At 51.3% G+C, this 19,389-nt stretch overlaps 2 protein-coding genes across 3 annotated transcripts; both read left to right on the top strand.

Moving 5' to 3' along the window:
* Positions 1 to 1,713: 1,713 nt before the first annotated feature.
* On the top strand, positions 1,714 to 14,196 carry LOC149914755 (zinc finger protein 621-like). Of its 2 annotated transcripts, none has more exons than XM_090125564.1 (5): positions 1,714 to 2,132; positions 5,549 to 11,320; positions 11,511 to 11,637; positions 12,228 to 12,338; positions 12,437 to 14,196. In XM_090125564.1, the coding sequence occupies exons 2-5, from the start codon at positions 11,297 to 11,299 to the stop codon at positions 13,027 to 13,029; spliced, it is 855 nt and encodes a 284-aa protein (XP_089981690.1). In that variant the 5' UTR covers positions 1,714 to 2,132; positions 5,549 to 11,296; the 3' UTR covers positions 13,030 to 14,196. The 2 variants fall into 2 exon arrangements, with proteins under 2 accessions (XP_089981690.1, XP_089981691.1); XM_090125565.1 differs by lacking the exon at positions 1,714 to 2,132 and adding an exon at positions 3,147 to 3,462.
* Positions 14,197 to 14,301: 105 nt separating this feature from the next.
* LOC149914754 (uncharacterized) lies at positions 14,302 to 19,389 on the top strand. Its single transcript, XM_090125587.1, has 5 exons — positions 14,302 to 16,998; positions 17,555 to 17,626; positions 18,002 to 18,094; positions 18,524 to 18,671; positions 18,954 to 19,389. The coding sequence occupies exons 1-5, from the start codon at positions 16,824 to 16,826 to the stop codon at positions 19,114 to 19,116; spliced, it is 651 nt and encodes a 216-aa protein (XP_089981713.1). The 5' UTR covers positions 14,302 to 16,823; the 3' UTR covers positions 19,117 to 19,389.

Below are 19,389 nucleotides of genomic sequence, written 5' to 3'. Positions count from 1 at the left end.
GAGCAGCTAATGACACCCAGTTTTCCCGAAGAACATAAAGATGACTTGCCACTCAGGAGTAGTGGTTTAACACAAAGCTTTTGAATGGCGTGGTCTTCCTTACAGCTGCAATTCTAAGATGACCGTGTGTTAAGATGAGCTGCATCAAGCAGCTCTTTCATCCGGTTGCTGAAGACTAACAAAGACTAAATTTGTCAGAGGACAGCACCTAGCATTTAAAGAAGAGGTATATGTAGTTGTACCGTTTCCCTCCAGACTCCCTTGACTGTGCAGTCGAGCACCATAATGGATAGACCTTTATTCTTTGGAAGCCAGGTGCAAGGTGTTGTGTACACATCTCTGCTTGGATAAATAAAGGAGGATTACATTTGGGAGTTCTGCAAATTTGCAGGTGGATCCTAAATTTGTCAGCGATGAAGGGCAGGTGATTGAAATATGCTGGCATCCCTGCAGACAATAAATGCCATGACATGATTAGCAACAGTATTGCAGTCAGGATAGAGCAAGAACATACACCAGGCAAGAGTTGTGTGTTGAGTGGATGTACAGATGTTCAGCTGGATGTTTACTAAAAATGTGTATGTGACTCTTCATTGCTGGATTTCAAATGCTCAGATGTTCAGGATTAGGGAAGCAGCAAAACAAAACCATATTTGTAGAGGGTGGAGCAGATGTAAAGAAATATTTTCATTTTTAATATCATGAAGACATTTGTAATTAGATGACGCAAGATTCAATTGGAAACCCAAATCAGACTTGCCATCCTTCTCCTTTTATTTCAGTTTAAATAAAACAGGAAAGCTATTGAGATACATTTGAGAAATTACCGTCAATAAAATCATTGCTTGAAAACTTTGTTGTTTCTCCTTCCTCTTCAGCTGTTTCCCCTGCAGTCATGTGATTGAAGGAGATGGTAAGCAGTTCTCAGCTGTTTTCTTAGCTTAGTTACGTTTTGATGAAAGTTCTTTCTAAAAGTGGAAGGAAGGTCCTTTGTTGAATCCCTCACTGCTCCCATTAGACCGCAAAGAGGCATTCTCTCTATCAGACATCAGGATAGATGTGATTAGTCAGAGGCCAAATGGGAAGAAGACCTTACAGCAGCTGTTTTGTGATGATGGAAGATGAAACAGGAGCTAAAGAGAAACCTTTTAGTAGTAACCAAAGGCCAGGGATGCTGGGAGATGCAGAGGAGGCTTCCTGCCCCACCGGCTTTAAAAAGGGACTCATACCGCTGTGAGGATGACCACATAGGCATCTCCCCAAATGAACTTAGGGATCCATGACCCAGATTTGTAAAAATATTTAGATACTGAACAATTTAGGTGGGCTTTGTGAGGGATTATTTTTTATTAAGTGCCTAGCTTCTATTGTTTCAGTTTGGTTCCTGGAGATATTCACCTATCTGTCACCGGCACCTGTCTTTTGAAAACAGAGGCTGGTGATAATTGCACAAAACCAGGAAGGGATTGTACCTGGAAAGATCTGTCCTGCAAAGGCATAAGTGCAAGTGTCTTAATTTTGAGGAGGAGAGATTGTTGGGTGGGCTTTTTGGACTGTCATCAATGATGAAATGCCCTAAAGCAAATCATTTCACGTGCATCATGCCACATTCTTTTGTCCCTAGCTCTACAGCTCCCTCACCTAACACTGTAATACACATCTTAGCCTCACCTAAGCCAAATCCATTCACAAAGCGGGAGGAAGCCTCTGGTATACAAAAGGAGCTATAAAGTAGCTCATAGTCATGTGGGTCATGTAGTCATATAGGGTGAGACCTACGTTCCAGAAATGCGCTTTCCCCACACTTGGGGACTGGGCTGGACCTCGGCGGCTGCATTTCCCTCGTCCCCCACCAGGGGGCGCTGCTCCCCATCCAGCTCAGCACGCACCCTGCGCTCACTTCCAGGGGGCGTTCTCAGCAGCGTGCGCCCTTTGCACCGGGCAGCCCGGGCTGCGCTTTACTGACGTGCTGCTCGGCCGCGTTCACAACGTGTGCTCCAGTCAGCCCGCAGGCTGTCGGCTTTTCAGCGTCTATTACACAGCCCAGTGCCGGAGCTGGTGTGCGCTAAAGGCACCTGCAGCTGCCGGGACAGCCTGAAGAAAAGCCTCGGGAGGGGTTTGCACGACCCCAGGTGAGCCGTCAGCCCGGCGCTAAGCGCACAGAAGGGAACGCTGGAAGGGCCGCTAGAGGCAGATGTTGCCTGCTGGGTCCCCGAAGGGAAACTGCGGGCTGCCGGGGAGAGAGAGGGGAGTGGAAATTCCCCCGTTGGAGGCTTCCCATTCAGACACTCCAAAGGAGGAGTTGAAAGCTGCCATCAATCCATGCGTGCAGAGCTGTGGAGCGGGATCATCTCGTGTCTGCCGTGGCCCAGAGGGAGAAACGCACTCCCGGCTGGGCTGCGTTACACAGAGCCAACCGGGCAGCAGAGCACGCTGAGCTCCTCTGCTCACTTCCTCACTGTCCCAGCTCCAACCCCTTCCTGTGCCTCTCGGAGCCCAAGCCGGGCTGCAACACGCCTGGGAACCGCTGCTCCCCTCGTTGCAGCCCGTCTGGCCCAGCAAACCTGCCGTGCTGGGCAGGAGCTGGAGCCGGGACCGGGCTCCCGCCTGGGCTACAGCAGCGCCGGTTCCGCCCCGCCTGGTGCCGCTCCCCGCTGCCCTCCCGCCGCTGCTGGCAGGGGGCAGGAAGCGTGCGCTCCTCTGCACGAGGCACGAAAGGCTCCTACCTTGGGTGCGGAGCAGGCTGCTCCCACCTCTGGTGCAGGCAACCGGGCTCCTGGGAGTCGCTCCTGGGAGAGCAGAGGATGCCGAGTGCCCGCAGCCCGGAGCTGGCCACAGGACGGCCTTGCTGCACCTCCTGCCGCCGCGGTGCTGCCCGGATGGCTTCCAGCCAGGCTCTGGCCGCTTCGGCACAGCCTCAGGTGCCGGGCAGCAATTCCCACAGCGAGCACGCCCCGAGCCGGCTGCCAGGCCGTGGGCAGTTTCACAGCTCGTTCTCGTGGCACATCTGCAGCCGTGGGAGAGAGGATGGGGGCTGTGTTTTGTCACGCTAATGAAGCGTCGCTCTCTGCTCCGTCCCTTTGCTGCCTTTGCTGGGGACATTCGCACATCCTTGGGGTCACACATTCCCACATTGCTGTCCTGGCGCTCCTTTAACTCCTCTCACCCGTGAGCAGGTCCCAGAAGAGGCAATCTCCGGCTGCCCTGCTCTCGAGGGCAGCATCTCCCTGCAGCTGGCTCACTTCCTCACTGAGCGCTGCCCATGGCACTCATGGCACGTTTCTCCTCACTGAGCGAGTGACTTCTACTGCTAACAACTTCCTATCCTGCTTTCTCAATTCGGTCTTCTCTGCAAGGCATGAGCATGGTTAAGCTCTCTGTTGTATGAGGGCTGGCTATGCTATAACTCTCGAGGCCCACACATCCACTGTGGGGCAGAGAAAGAGCCCTGGTATGGACCAGGTACGTTACAGGTACAGGGACCCGTATGTCTTAAGGAGATGTCCTCCATTTGGGTGAAGGAGCGAGGGTGCTCCCCCAGAGGGTGGATCCACAGCTATAGGCTGTGTGATGCAGATCGGTGTGGGAGCACAACCCTTGAGAGCAGGGTCCCACTTGGGGAGGTATCTCAAGAATTCCGAGGTGAAATCTTGCAAGGCACCCTGAGATTGAGGCTATAATGCGCTCGGGAATGTAAGCTTTGTAATACTTTGGAGAAATCATCGCAACAAAAATGCGCTGGGGGGCATTTGCAGTTAGCTGCCAGGAAGGGGCCTGGTAGGATCATGTAACGAGTAAATGTCCAAACTGGTTTTTCATTGTTGTTATCTTTGTGATTGATAAGTGTTTCTGTTATAAAATTATTGCTTGTGGAATTCCATTTACAATACAAGTGCTCTTGTTGCTGGGAGACATTGGTTATAGCTCGTGCCCAGGGAATTTGGTGTTCCTGTGCCCTGGGGAAGTAGGCAGACTCCATTACCCAGCAACGAGACTTTATAAGCGGCTGCTATCTAGTGTGAATGCTAACCTTTGGATCCAAGGTGTGAGTGGTGTGAACGTGGGAATCGAGTTTAGTTGGATATTTGTTTAACCCTGTATTTGTTATCAGAGCCTTGACCTGTAGTACTGCCCAGGAATTACAGTGGAATAGAGGAAACTGGCATTTTGGTTGGCGTTGTGGACTGGGGTTTAAAGAGGAGTATGTATTTGGTCACAGTAACTTACGAGCTATAAGGTGTGGACTTTGGGGAACAATAAAGAATCAATGAAATTAAGTATGGAGGAACACAGGGAAAGGAAGTTCCCAGGCAAATTCCACCTGAGATATTGCTGGAGAGCCTGGGGGCCCCGTGAGCAAGAAAACTTTAATTAAAAATTGTAATCAGTGGTGGTTGGAAGGCGATGACCATTTAGCAGTTAATATTGTTTTTGCGAAGTCAGGAGATGAGATGCTGGGAACAAATAGCCTTCATCTGCAGAGACATGGGAAACTTGATATCCCAGTGTTAGCACGGGAAGCCTTAGGAAGGGAGGAGCTGAGAGCAGGGCTCTAGGACCCAGAGATCTCCTCAGGAAGAGCTGAAGGGGGAGAGCTGGAAGGGCCCAAGAGGGTTCTGCCCCTGTTGAACGGGAAAGCAGTTAGTGCGAAAAGAGGCGCTGGATTTGGTAACAGATGCAGTAACAGTCAAGGGTAGAGAAGATTAAGCTGAGGAAGGAATTGCAGCAAAGTGTGGAATTTGTAGTAACTGGAGCATCTAATTGGGTGTTAAATACTCCAGTGAGTGGTGAATTTGTAACCGTAAGGGAAGACACTGGCAAAAGTGAGGAAGTTTACTTTCTTAACCCTTAACTTAGTGTAGGTGAACAGGTAGGGATACACAAATGTTTGTAGGTGCCAAATTCACCAAAGCCTTTAGTAGGGCGAGATTTATCAGAACAACTGGAATCTTGAAATCAAGTTGAAAGGAAAATTGGAATGTAAGGTACAAGAAGAACAGTTAATGGAGGTGCTTAGTTTAGCATTGATCACTACCCCTGCTGGGACCAGGATCCCAGACAAAGGAAGTGATCAAGTCTATCCTGGGGTGTGGGTAGTAGAGACCCCAGGAAGAGCTAAGAATGCAGCACCACTAGCAATCAGAATAAAGCAGGGAGCTCGGCCGGTTTGGATTAAACTGTACCCCCTCAAATTCGGAGATGGGAAAGGAATCCAGCCAATAATTGACAGTTTTCAGAAATTCGGGTTGTTACTGGAGTGTGAGCACAAGATTTAAGGGCCATCAATAGAATAGTGTAGGATTTATACCCATTGGTAGCATACCCATACACGCTGCTTTCAAAATTATCAGGTGAATTGGCATGGTTTGCCGTTCTGGACCTAAAAGATGCCATTTTTTGTCCACCATTGAGTCCAGAGAATCAGCTCATGTTTACCTTTGAGTGGGAGAATCCTGATTCAGGAAGAGCAACACAACTTACATGCACAGCACTTTTCCAGAGGTTAAAACAAACAAACAAACAAACAAAAGTCCCACTGAAAAGTCAGGAACCAACTTGCCAAAGACTGGAGCAATGGGTACGGCCCCAGGACAAGGAACCCTGTCACAGCACATGGATGGCCTTCTGATAGCTACCACAACAAAGGAGGTATGCATAGCAAGGACAATTAGTCTGCTAAACTTTCTCGGACTTGATGGCTATTGAGTTTCTCCACAGAAAGCCCAGATGGCGTGGCCACAAGTAACCTTGGGTTACGAAATTGCTGCTGGATTCCAAACCCTAGAGAACAACAAGGAAGGAAGTGATTTGCCAGACTGTGGAACCTCAAGCAGCAAAGGCGCTCCGGACTTTCCTAGGGATGACAAGGTGGTGTTGCGTATGGATATACAACTATGGAATACTGGTAAAAACTCTCTATGCCCTTTTTAAATCCTATCCAGAGGTCCTCATTCAGGTTGAGGAGGGCAAAGCAGACTAAGGTTTACCTGTGGCAATTAGACACAGACTCTGTTGTTCGTGCAGAACAAAAACTTTTATTGTGTACAGTGAACTTGAACAATATGCTCTTGGTCAAGTGTCTTATGAATTGTGACCCTCCTGCTGCATGCGGCAGTGCTGGATCTTCCATCCTGCCCTGAAGGAGATGGCACTAGAGCTGGGCTCGTCCCTCTTGTGCCATCCCGTGGCACACAGGCCACTCACCTCTGTCAGCCACCTCAGGTTTGCCACTGGTCAGCTTGACCTTGATAGCATCTGCTCACTCCCGTGCCAGGTGCACAAGCTGGACGCCTCGTGATCACGTCGAGAGGCTCAGTCTGGCACAGATAGTTACAATCTTTCGGCTTTCTCCCTTCATTCTGCTGAACTTGTTTACATCTCCCAAGGTCTTTTGCTAATCAGAGCAAGAATGTCCTTCTTTTCTCCCGGCGATACACAGAGTAAAGGAAGCAAAATACAGGACCTGGATAAACTAATCGAGGGGGCTTGGAGAGCATTCAGAAACAGAGGACACAGAGGTGCAGGCTTCAAAACAAGATAATAGTTCCCACCTCCCTATTATGGGCCATAATCATGGCTGAGCACAGGAAAACTCACTGGGGAACCGAGACCCTGTATAAATACTTGAGCCAATGGGTTGTGGCTTGGAATTTATACACCACCACTAAGCAGGTAACACAGCAATGTGAGATCTGTTTACAGAGTAATCCTAGAACAGGCCCCAGGGTGCCCTGGGACAAACAGGGAAGGGAATTTATCCTGGGCAACAATGGTGAATTGATTTCTCTGAACTCCCAAGAAAAGGGGGGTATTGGTATATGCTGGTATTAACAGACACCTTTTCAGGTTGGCCAGAGGTTTTTCCCTTGCAGGACCAACAAGGTGCAGGGAGTAACTAAAGTACTGTTACAAGAGATAATTCCAGGATTTGGGGTTCCGGAACATATCATATCATATTATATACAGCAATCAAGGTGAAAGAGCAAGCTTGTGGAGCTACACGTGAGTTAAGAAGACATTTCAACCCCAGTGGAATATTAAGAAGACTGGACCATTGGAGCTAAGGATTAAGAGACAGTAAGTTTAGAATGTGTTTATAGATTGCACTTGCTTTAGCCTGGTGTGAAATCACCTATTCAAATATCACTAGCGGTTAGCCTAAAGCTCACTGATTGTTGGATATGTACAGCCTTACCAAGAGATGGAGGAATGGAAATCCCTCAGTGTGGGATTCCCTCCACCAATTGGACACTATGGGTGGAGCAGGAAGTAGGCGTAGGTGTGCAAATAAAATCACGACAATAGGAAAAAGGACCTAAATTCAGTATACAACTATAGACAGGCCTCAATGTGAGACCCTTCCTGAGAACTAGAAAGGACATTATGAGGAGGATACTTAGTGCTTCAATGGAACAGCGCCTCCTCCAGGGATACTGAGAACCTCTTGGAAAAGGGTGAAGCAGGTAATAACCCCCATATAGACAGGCCCTCTGGGTTCCGTAGTTTTATTGGATGGTTTATTCCTAGACTAGGAGTAAGTGAATCAGAAAAGGCAATTATCAGTATAGCAGCTACATTAGGGAAATCAAGAACTCAACTATGGATGCTATACTTGGATTGCAGACAGAGGTATCCTCTCTTAGTCAAGTAGTATTGCAGAAAGGAATGGCTCTTGATCTCCTGACGGCCAAAGAAGGAGGGGTGTACGCTATAATCAATCAAAACTGATGAAACTCAAAGAAAAGAAACAGATGTGCACACTAAACTATGGGAATAAATTCAGGTGATCCACCAAGTTATTTTGGATAACACCTCATTTGGATTTACAGAACTGTGGAGCTGATTAACCAGTTGGTTACCGAGCTTTGCCTGGCTAAAGCAACTCTTCAAGGCTTGTGTAGTCTTACTCTTTCTTGGAATATTCGTATGTGTTGTTACATTGTTTCTTGAGTATGTTTAATGGAAACAGCATAAGATACACTAAAAGATGGAAAGCAGGGCGTTCTTCATAAATCCTGAGGTGAGAATGGTGTCATCTAGCGATGTGACAATTGCTAGATTGTAGAAAAGGGGGGAATTGATGTGGGACTATTTCTTTAGAATTGTTTCGGAATTATGTACTAGGTAAGGAGGTGTAGAGCAGAAAAAGTGACGCAGACGCTTCGGGGGGGACGTCAGACGGGGGTTGACTTACCCTTCCTAGCAGCAGCCTGGAGAAGGGGGAGGTGAGCCGAGGAACGCATCTCTCGCACCGCTCCAGGCACTCGTGCTCACTTACTGGTTCCTTGCTGTGCCACTACAGCAAGGAATAAGAGCTGCAAGCCACAGTAACTCAGCAGTTGGGGTGGAGAATATTATAACTTCTTGGAACCAGTGAATATCTCCTCCTATACTAAGGGTAATATCAGAATAATCTACGCCTCCTTTCTTAGAATCAATCGTAATATCCTCTCCTATTCTTGCATATGTGTAACTTGTCTCTATAGATATCCTTAAACTGTCCTTTTACGGTGTGCATGTTAGGAGAGGCTACTCCCTCAGTACCCAGCGTGTGTGTGCAGTGCTGTAACTCAAAATATACCTGCTTTATAACCACTTTGTGGTTATGGAGTTTGATTTTCCACAAGTCATCCTGTTCAGGCCATGATCTGTGTTCTTCCACACATATGGAAGTTCTGTTTAGCCTTGAGTGAGACAGAAGTGAGAACACTTGGAAGAATCTGGTGAACCATGTCCCAGACTAGACTAGGGTGGGCTTCTTTGTTAGCTTCCTTGTTTGTTTTCTTTTTCTTTTTCTTTTTCTTTTTTTTTTTTCTTCTCAAGAGCAGAGTCAGAAGAGGATGTGTTAACCTCCTCTGCCATAGGGATACTGGCCCTTTTGTTACAAAACCATTGCTTCCTAGAAAATTTTGATGTGAGCGGAGGAAATAATTTTGCTCATGCGTGCAGCTGGGTTACCAGCACAAAGGAAAGAGATGAGATGCGGCTGTGATCACGGCAAAGTTCAGAGGAACATCCCCTGCAGAAAGATGTGTAGAGTTTAAACATTGCCAAGTGAAACTTGGAGCCCACTTTTGCCCCACAGAAAATGCAATAGAAAAGGAAGCAGTCTTCTCCGGACACAAACCCCCGGTTACCCCGAGGGCGGTTCCTTCTGGGTGACCTTAAAGTCAGTAGATCTACATAAGTGAACAGCAGAGCTGGCCCTCGTACACAGAGAGCTTAACCATGCTCATGCCTTGCAGAGAAGACCGAATTGAGAAAGCAGGATAGGAAGTTGTTAGCAATAGAAGTCACTCGCTCAGTGAGTAGAAACGTGCCATGAGTGCCATGGGCAGCGCTCAGTGAGGAAGTGAGCCAGCTGCAGGGAGATGCTGCCCTCGAGAGCAGGGCAGCCGGAGATTGCCTCTTCTGGGACCTGCTCACGGGTGAGAGGAGTTAAAGGAGCGCCAGGACAGCAACGTGGGAATGTGTGACCCCAAGGATGTGCGAATGTCCCCAGCAAAGGCAGCAAAGGGACGGAGCAGAGAGCGACGCTTCATTAGCGTGACAAAACAGCCCCCATCCTCCCCTCTCTCCCACGGCTGCAGATGTGCCACGAGAACGAGCTGTGAAACTGCCCACGGCCTGGCAGCCGGCTCGGGGCGTGCTCGCTGTGGGAATTGCTGCCCGGCACCTGAGGCTGTGCCGAAGCGGCCAGAGCCTGGCTGGAAGCCATCCGGGCAGCACCGCGGCGGCAGGAGGTGCAGCAAGGCCGTCCTGCGGCCAGCTCCGGGCTGCGGGCACTCGGCATCCCCTGCTCTCCCAGGAGCGACTCCCAGGAGCCCGGTTGCCTGCACCAGAGGTGGGAGCAGCCTGCTCCGCACCCGAGGTAGGTGCCCCTCGTGGCTCGTGCAGAGGAGCTGCAGGCATTTTTCTCTTCCAGGTGAACGCCGTTTCGAGGCAGGGACTGGGGAGGGCTGCAGCACTCGTGCAAACCCCTCCCGAGGCTTTTGTTCGGGCTGTCCCGGCAGCCGCAGATGCCTTTAGCGCTCAGCTGCGGGCCCTGAGCACGTCCAGCATCGGCGCCAGCTCCGGCACTGGGCCGTGTGATAGACGCTGGAAAGCTGACAGCCTGCGGGCTGACTGGAGCACGCGTGGAGAACCGCCCGAGCAGCACGTCAGCAAAGCGCAGCCCAGGCTGCCCGGTGCAAAGGGCGCACGCTGCTGAGAACGGGCCCTGGAAGTGAGCGCAGGGTGCGTGCTGAGCTGAGTGGGGAGCAGCGCCCCCTGGTGGGGGGGAGAGGAGGGAAATGCAGCCTCCGAGGCATTCTTGGTGCAAGGAGGAAGCGGGGCTCGTTCAGCTTGGAGAAGAGAAGGCTCCAGGGAGACCTCATTGTGGCCTTCCAGGACTTGAGGGAAACGCATAAACTGGAGGAGGATCGACTGCTTACACGGGTGGATAGTGACGGGACAAGAGGGAATAGTTTTAAGTTGAGACAGGGGAGATTCAGGTTGGATATTAGCAGGAAGTTTTTCACCCAGAGGGTGGTGACACACGGGAAGAGGTTGCCCAGGGAGGTTGTGGATGCCCCATCCCTCGATGCATTCGTGGCCACGCTGGATGTGGCTCAGGGCAGCCCGGTTTGATGGATGGCAACCCTGCACACAGAAGGGGGTTGAATCTAGGTGGTCACTGTGGTCCTTTTCAACCCAGGCCCTTGTATAGTTCTATGATTACCTTCAGATATTCATTGTAACACAACCCCTTAGAAGCTCAGGAAGCTCGAAACTAATGTTGGGTCTCTTAAAGAAGGTCTGTGTCAGCAAGGTGTCTTGACATCAAGCTGAGAGGGATCTCTGTACAGGTGTGACCTCAAGAGACATCCCTGATTGTGGGGAGCTCCTGTTGTGCACCCAATGCTGTGCAGGAGGGCTCAAGGGGCGCTTGGGCTGCTCCCTGTTTAGGGGTAAGATGACTGACTCATTGCTCTGCATTGCCTTTAGGCATACAGTTCATGTACCCTCAGCTGTTGAACCGGGTGTCAGTGCTTTCTGCCCCCCAGTTTGAGTCAGCTGTGTGATTTGTAATCAGCTGTAGCTAGAGTGCTGCCCGTGCTGTTGCTGCTTGTGTTCCTGTGCAAGGCCTGCTGTGCCATCGCCCAGGCAGTGTCCTGCAGATGGGCTGTGGAGGGCTGGGCTGGGACAGGGACTGCTGCGTTCCGTCACAGCTCCCCTGCCATTTCTCTTGTCCCTGCAGGCTCCAGTTCGACATTTCCTTCTGGCCGTGATCATCTCACCTGCAGGAGAGCAGCAGATGGCCACAGCACATCCGTGTCAGGTAGGGGCTGGGGGCAGCAGGCAGGAGAGGGCGAGGGGCGAGGGATGCGAATGCCGGGGGAGAGGGAGGTGCCCTCATGCAGCACGTGTGTGCTGGGGCCAGAGAAGTGGCTGGGACAGGAGTTTGTGTCCTGTGCGAGCTGCTTCCCTGGGCCTTGGCTGTTCCCAGCAAGGAGCCTCTTTGCTTGCAGGAGCCCGTGAGCTTTGCGCAGGTGGCCGTGTATTTCAGCAGGGAGGAGTGGGCGCTGCTGGACCCTGCGCAGCGAGCGCTCTACCGGGACGTGATGCTGGAGACGTACCAGTGCGTGGCCTCGCTGGGTGAGGGCTTTGCTGCCTTTCCTCCTCGTTAGGGCACCTTTGGCTGTGCAGAATGAGCCTCTGCAGGCAGGGCCTAGAATAATAGCTGTGCAGTTACATATTGATAACGACGACAGCAACAAAGGAAATACTGAGAAGCGTGAGTTTCAGGAGGGATTACCATGCACGGCAGACTCATAAATGCCCCAGGGTCGGTGCTGGCACGCGGGCATCATCCAGGAGGGAGAAAACCAGCCCTTCTGTCGGTGCGCTGCACGGTGCTACCAGCTCCGGCTCATACACGACTCCCTGGTTACTCCTTTACCATGTAGGATTTTGCATTCAGTTGCCATAGACATTTTGATGCCTTGGTCATTGATATATTTTCAGAAAAGAAACAGGCCGTTCACAATTTAATTTTAAAGAAAACATTCCTTCATAATTTTCAGAGTTGTGAAAGCATTCTTTGCTCGAAAGGAAGCTGTGGGCCAGTATCATTCAGGCCCAAAGTGTGGTTTCTCCCTGGGGAGGGACACAGAGTGGAGCTGTTGAACAGGCACTGTGCCAGAAGGATGGAAATGTTCTCATCTCCCCTGTTTCTCTCGTTGAAGCTCCACTTGCAGCCCCCAGACCCGTGGTGATCTCCCTGCTTGAAGGAGGAGAAGAGCCCTGGATCCCAGATGTGCGTAGCCCTGAGGCCGTGCCAGGAGACCTCAGCCCAGGTGAGGTGGTGGAGGGAAGAGGTTTGGGGCAGGAAGAGCCATCTCTGTGTTTTATTTTGGGCACTGTGTGCTATTTCTGGATTTCCTCTTTCATCCAGCAGGAATCGGGATTACAGATATACTGGAGGATCAGCAGGAAAGTGGTGTGGCTGAAAGGCGATGCAGTAGTGCCTGTGTGGAAGAAATCAGAAGGGATGTCCAAGGAGGCCTGGAGCAAGGTCAGGGTGAGCACATCAAGAAGTCACAGGGAAAGTGTCTGCGAAAGACAGGAAGCATCCCACTGGACTTCAACATAGGTCAAGAGGAGCTTGAAGAACCCAGGAGCAAGGTTGTGTGCCAGAAGAAAAAGCAGAATCCATGCACCGAGTGTGGAAATAGCTTTGAAAAAGATTCCAGCATCATTAACCACCAGTGCATACGCTCAACAAAGAGTCCATACAAGTGCTCTGACTGTGGGAAGAGCTTCAAAAGGAGATCCCACCTCACCTCCCACCAACGCATCCACACAGGAGAGAAACCATTTCGGTGTCCTGAGTGTGGGAAGAGCTTCAGGGGCAGTTCTGAATTAAAGCAACACCAGCGCATCCACACAGGGGAGAGACCTTTTCAGTGTCCTGAGCGTGGGAAGAGCTATAAACGCAGGTCTAGTCTCAACATCCACCAGCACATCCACAGCGCACGCAGGCTGTAGAAGCATCTCAAGACGCTGGGAACCTTCAAAAGCAGTTGCAGTCTCGTTACCTACCAGCACAGCCACACAAGGTACAGAGCCTGCAGACACATGAACGTGGGAAGAGCTTCAGCCAGAGCCCCAGCTTGGTGACCAACTATGGCTTTGTGTGGTGATGGACCTTACAAATCCCTTGAGTCGAGGAAGAGCTCTGTGGCCAAACTGTATCCTCTTTTCCTTCTTTCCATGAGAATTATGCATATTGCTCTCCTCCAGCTGCAGTTGCTTTGCTGAGTGGTCATACAAAGCAGAGTCCAGGGTGGGATGTGTCACAGCCACAGGAAATCCTCTGCCAGGTGGCACATTTCTGCCAGGGCTGTGTGCAAGGAGAGTCACCTCTTACCTTCCCTGTAGAAACTCCTCTGCTGTGGGGCAGCAGGTGAGGACCCAAAGGAGACCTCAGCTGGCCGATATGTCACCAGGAAGGAAGAAATCCTGTCTGCAGAGTGTGTGGGAAGAGCTTCGTCTGGATCTCTACCGTCAGTAGTCCCCAGAGAAGCAACCAGGGGAGTCCCTGTGAGTGCCTTGACTGCAGGAAGAGGTCTGTCCAGAGCTGGGAGCTCAACTGGGAGCACACCAGTGTATCCACGTGAGGAACCCTGCAAATGTGCAGCCTGCAAGAAGAGCTTTGGCCACAGCTGGAACCTGCTGAGGTTCCGGAGTGTCTGCACTTGGGTGAAGTCCAATCTGTGCCTGCACCAGTGAGTTCACGTGGCTGGAAGCCTTAGAACTGCCTTAAGTGTGAGAAGGGCTTTGTGCAGAGGGCAGAGCTCCTCGCTGGCCCTGCAGGTGGTGTTTCTGGTGCATCACTGGCACCCTCTGCAGAAGGGACTTAAGCCAGGAGCTTCAGATGGCCTTTCCTTGCTGCCCTAAGCAGTTCTCTCACCATGCCCGCTTTCCTCTTCTGCTCTTCCTGCCAGCAGCTTTTTGATGCCATTTCCTAAGGAGAAGCGGCAGTGTAGGGATGTTCTGTGTGTCTGTGCATGTGTTGCTCTCAGTGATCTGTGAGTGCTCTGATGAATCTGGGAGAAGGGTCAGGAGAGCAGTAATGTGATTCTTGGAGGTTTTCTGAGAACCATTTGTAGTGGAAAGGGAAGGGGGTGAATAAAGTAGCTGAGTTGTTCTGAAGCTTTCTTCACTGTGGTCTTGTTTTTGTTCTGAAAACAAATGTCAGCACGTGGAATGAAGAGAGGGAAAGGTGCAAGCAGGATTTGGTTTTGGTGCCTCCTCCAGCCCAGTGCTTGCTTTTGGGAGGGCATTTCTTTCACACAGCCCCATCATCCTTCCTAACTGTGCTGCACATTGGTTCTGCTGCTCTTCTTGAATGCTTTAATCAGCTGGTCAGAGCGGCTGTATGACGCCAAGCCTTGTTTGTCTGCAATAAAACTCCAAAAAGCTGAGCTTGTTCTTCCTCAGTGCACCATCCCAAGTTTCTGGAGGTGGTGGGAGCAGAAGGCAATGCAAACCCACGCGGTGCACAAGCTGCTCATCCCCAGAGCACAGAGATATCAGAGTGCTCTCCAGTGCATGCCTGCCTTGCAAGTGATCCCTTTTGAGCTTGAAGGTTTTTGCTTTGTCCTTGGGAAGGTGTGTCTGGCATCTCCTGCAGCAGGGCCTTCTCATTTGCTGTGCTTGGAATGCAGCTTGCAGGAATTGGAGTTGATTTTGGTGAGACAATGAAGCTGTTTTTCCATTATTTTATCCTGAACAAATCATCTTAATGGTGGATTTCCCCTCATGGTTTGTCACACGTCATGTTTAGTTGCATTAAGAGGGAACAACCAGCCCCCCGGGTGCCCATGTGCAAGGCTGTTATTTGTTACTTGTTTTTCATGTAGGCATCCAGAGTTGGAGGATCTGTGTGCTGCAGCATCATCAGCATGAGTGAGACATGGTGGGAATGGTGCTGTGAGGAGTGTGCTGTGTGTGATGGATGGCTCTGGGCTCTCTAGGGCGGAGATGCAGGGCAGGTGAGATGGGATGGGGTTGCTGCGTGTACTGGTGGGCTGGATGGAATGGAGCTTACAGTTAGTAATGAATGACATGGTTGAAAGTCTCTGGGTATGGATTGAGGGACAGGGAACTAAAGTGGGCGTCACTGCGGGAGTCTACTATAAGCCACTCGGCCTGGACTACGATACCAATTAATTATTCTTAATTCTTTTACAGAGTGTCTCAAGAACAGCCTTACTTGTAAATGGGTTACCAGCTTCCCCGAAATTGAGGGCTGTGCCAGGATCTGATCTGCTCAGATTGACGTGAGATATTTGTTTCATTTCTGCTCAGAGCTGAGTGCTGAGTGGTTCATACGCAAGGCTAAGGTGCCTTTTCTGTGCTACAGGATTTCTTTTGTGGACCAGGAATGCAAATCGCTTCGCCTCCGAGTGTACTGAAAGAATTTACACACACGAATGGGTACCTACTCTTCATTTGCACGTTTCTCCTCGAAGCAGAGTGAGGCATCTGATCCCAACACCCACAGTGCCACCAACCCCTGCAGTGTCCCTGCTTGTTAGATTTGAGTTTCTCGTGCCAGAAACGGAACTGTCTGCCTAGAGAGGTTGTGGATGCCCCGTCCCTGGAGGTGTTCAAGGCCAGGTTGGATGGGGCCCTGGGCAGCCTGATCTAGTATGAAATGTGGAGGTTTGTGGCCATTCATGTGGCAGAGGGGTTGGAGATTGATGGTCCTTGAGGTCCCTTCCAACCCAGGCCATTTTGTGATTCTGTGTAACAGCACTGGCAATGCTGGAGGGCCCCGACAGAAAACCAAGGTCTTTGTCCTCTAGGCTGTGGCAGTTGTATCTGCTGCTGAGGCTCAAGAGGGCACGTGTTGTCCTCGTGCCACGGGGGCCTCCTTGCTGCCTTGCAGCCCTATGGGGAGCCCAGTAGTTGTCCTATCATTCTCCCTCACAGGACACTCCACACCCACATCCCACTGACCGTAAGAGAGCCTTGGGCCATCAGTGAGGGACAGGACCACCCTTCCCAGAGGCTGCAGCGATGGCCCTACCCTTCTGTTGCATCAGACAAACCAAGGGCTTTCTCAACCTCAAAGCACCTGCACAGGGCCTTTGCCTATGATCATGGCCTCCAATTGTCTGCTCTAACACAGCTATGGGGAGGCTTTGTTGGTAATGGCCCCACAGGGACCAATTAATACTCCAACACTCTCCAACATTTCTGGACAGCATTTTAAATGCACCTTCATCATTTGGTTACAGCAGTCTTCTCTCAGTGCCTGAAGTTCATGGACACCACACACGCTGTGGGGCTCACTACAGTGCAGAAAGACCTAACAAGCCATTTCCCTCAAATCCTGAAGGCTTGAACTGTTCATTAGGGAGGTCACAGTGTTGCAGACAAAGTCTTCAAGGAGCACTGTCCAGAAAAGGGGTTGTCATATTTAAGGCTATTTTTCATTACAGCAGACACAGAGATGTCACTGAGTGCGGCACAACCCCTGTGACACAGATGGCAGCTCCGTCAGGGAGAGGGAGGTACAGCCAGCATGGGGCCAGCATTGTGGGGATCCAAGAGGGAAATGCAGTCAGTGAGAGCTGATAAGAGGATAGAGACTGCACCAGACAAGATGGACTCAGGAACCTCCAAGGGTCTTTCAAGTCTCTTTGTGCCTCAAAGGCTGTACACAGATCTGTCCTGAGTATTTCTTTATTTGGAGAGTTGTCACATATCTGTGGGAAGGCAGCCCTTGCCACTCTTTGGAGGAGAGAACCTATACGTTTGCTGTTTGGGCCATGTCATTCCCTGACCTGCCGTCAGTCCTCGCAGGTCACTGCAGAAAAAAACCCCAGGCCCCAAGGTGCAGTGGAAGCTCTCCTCACCTGTGTCTGATCACATCTGTGCCTGCAGGTCCTCTTGGTGAATTACCAAAGCAGAGTCCTGTTCCTGAGCCTGGGCTGGATGCCAGAGGTAAGTCACCAGCCTACATCTCACACTCTCTGCTCATATGTGGTTGTGGTAGTTCAGGAAGGGTTCAGCTTTTCACTGCCCGGTGATTTCTCCTGCACGAGAAGCCTGGGTGCCAGCCAACTGCCCACCTCTCCAGCTTGGCAACTTTCGACCCAAGTCTGAGTGCCACGTCATCAGCTGAGCCCCTTCCAGTCACTGCAGGTCCCTAAGGAAGAGAGAGATCACAACACACAATGGGAATGTTTCTCTTTACAGCTGCGCCTATAAGCAGTGTCTTGCCAAAGGTTCAGCATAATCTGCTCCATAAGCCTCCTGTGGGGCTATCCCAAAGGAAAGGGCCTTCAGATCTTCCCTTCCCCTTCCAGCCCCTTCCCTTCTGCAGACAGTTCTGCACACGGTTCCTTCTTGGACTGGCACGGTGCTGCTGCAGGCACCTAGCAGCTATTTGCCAGATGCTGCTGTGTAGCAGGGAGAGAAGAGTGCTGTGGAGCTGGCATTGTAGTCTAAACAAGTACCTGGCCATGTCTGACAGGAGCTGCTCTGTGTTTGTGTACAGGTGCGGGTGGAGTCGAATGGTCTCCAGCTTCCCAGCCGAGCTCAAGGACAGAAGCCCCAGCAACTCGTATTGGTATGCCATGAGTTTTTGCTTCCTTTGAGAGATGCCAGCTCACAGTCCTAATGTCAGCCGGGCATGTCTGCAGGCGTGAGTGAGAATGCACAGCTGCATGTGCGTGCCCTGTCCTCACACGATCCCCTGGCACCATCTGCTCTTCAGTGATGCCCTTGTGCAGTTGTGTAGATTGCAGTGTGTGGTGGGAAGTTCTCCTCATGCTTTGGCTGCAGAATTGCCTCCAGGGAAGGCTGTGCCAAATTCTCGGCTGCTTCCTGTGCTGGAGCCCCACAGGCATCCCAGGGTGGCTGTTGTCTTTGTTGACTTCACCGAAAAGACCGCTCAGTTCAATACTTTGTTTCTCTAAGATTTATCTTAATGCTTTCTGTTAAGGTCCTGGGGGATGGAAAGTGGCATGGGAAGATGGAAAATATTCCAAGAGACTGTCCCATTTACTAATGAAAATCATGAAGAAGGCAGCACGTGGTGAGTGTATTTCTGTCTATACCCTGATTAAACAGATCCACACGCTCTCCTTCTGCTCTAGTGAGATTTGTTTAGTCAGACAACTACCCAGCCTCAGGAGGCGAGGGTGGGCAAGTGCAAAAGGAGTCTTAGAGCATGATGGAGAAGAAGGAGCAAATCCATGGCCCAGGAAGGTCTGGACCGTGGCAGAGCCAGAGTGTAAACAAAGCTGAGAGGCCAAAAAGAGGTTCCCTATGGCGCTGCCTTGATGTGCAGTGCCTTAGGGAGTTCCCTTTGCTTCGCTGGAATCAGGGAAGCATTGCAGCCCGAGGATTTTCACATGTTCCTGGAGGCCAACAAAGTGAAAGACAACATTTTTGGCCATGTCAGACCTCTCGTGAGACTGCCAGTAGGGCACAAGACACAGCAGTGAGCACATTGTTCCTCCAGGTGTGGAAGATGAAGGACGTGCAAACGCCACAGAAGATCAAGTTTTACTGAAGTACTGCCTGGCACTGACTGCAGCTTTCCTGGTTTCCATGCTGGCAGCCATGATAACGTGCTGTCTGCTTATCCGGCGATGGAGGCAGAGAAACCAGTGAGTTGTTGTTCACCCCCACCCCCATCCTGCCCAACTCTTTAATGTAGGGCTGCTGTGAGCCAGGAGGCACTTGTAGTTCCAGAAGCACAGAGGCCGGTTAGTTGTTGGCTAACGTGGTCTGAGATTTACGCTATTAGATGTTTGAATTGGCACGGCCGTTCCTGCAGCCCGTTCTTAGTGCTGGGCCTGAGACAGGCTGAGAGCTGAGGGCGGCTCTTTGCCATTGAGGAAGGAGAGCAGGGGCTCTCCTGTGCCCTCAGCACGTTCCTCTCTCCGCAGGCGCCTCGCTGCAGCTGATGGAGCCCAGCACGATGTCTGCGGCCACAGTTTGCCCTCGTCCTGCTCTCCTCAAGGGGCCTGGCAGATGGACATGATGCCAGCAGCCGTAACCACCTGCCCACTGGCCGGATGGCACCACCAGGGCGGCCCCTGCCAGACCTGACAGCAGCCGGGCCCAGCTGCACCCGTGGGCCCCACAGCCCACCAGGCTCTGCAGCCTGGGGGGCATCAATACCACCTCCCGTCCCCCACCGCCATCTTTTAGGGGACGGGAGGAACCCGCTTGGCTTGGAAGCTTGTGCTCATCGGCCAGCACCCAAACAACGGCACCCTGGCGGATAAGCAACAGGCCCAGCAGCCCCCCAGCCGCCCTGGGCATCAAGACCACCCCCCCGTCCCCCACCACCATCCTTCGGGGGTCGGGAGTGGTCCCTCA

This window comes from Phasianus colchicus, chromosome 27, assembly GCF_987193195.1.
Source record: "Phasianus colchicus chromosome 27, bPhaCol1.hap1.1, whole genome shotgun sequence".
Taxonomy (NCBI): Eukaryota; Metazoa; Chordata; class Aves; order Galliformes; family Phasianidae; genus Phasianus; species Phasianus colchicus.
This window is presented reverse-complemented; position numbering and strand designations above follow the sequence as displayed.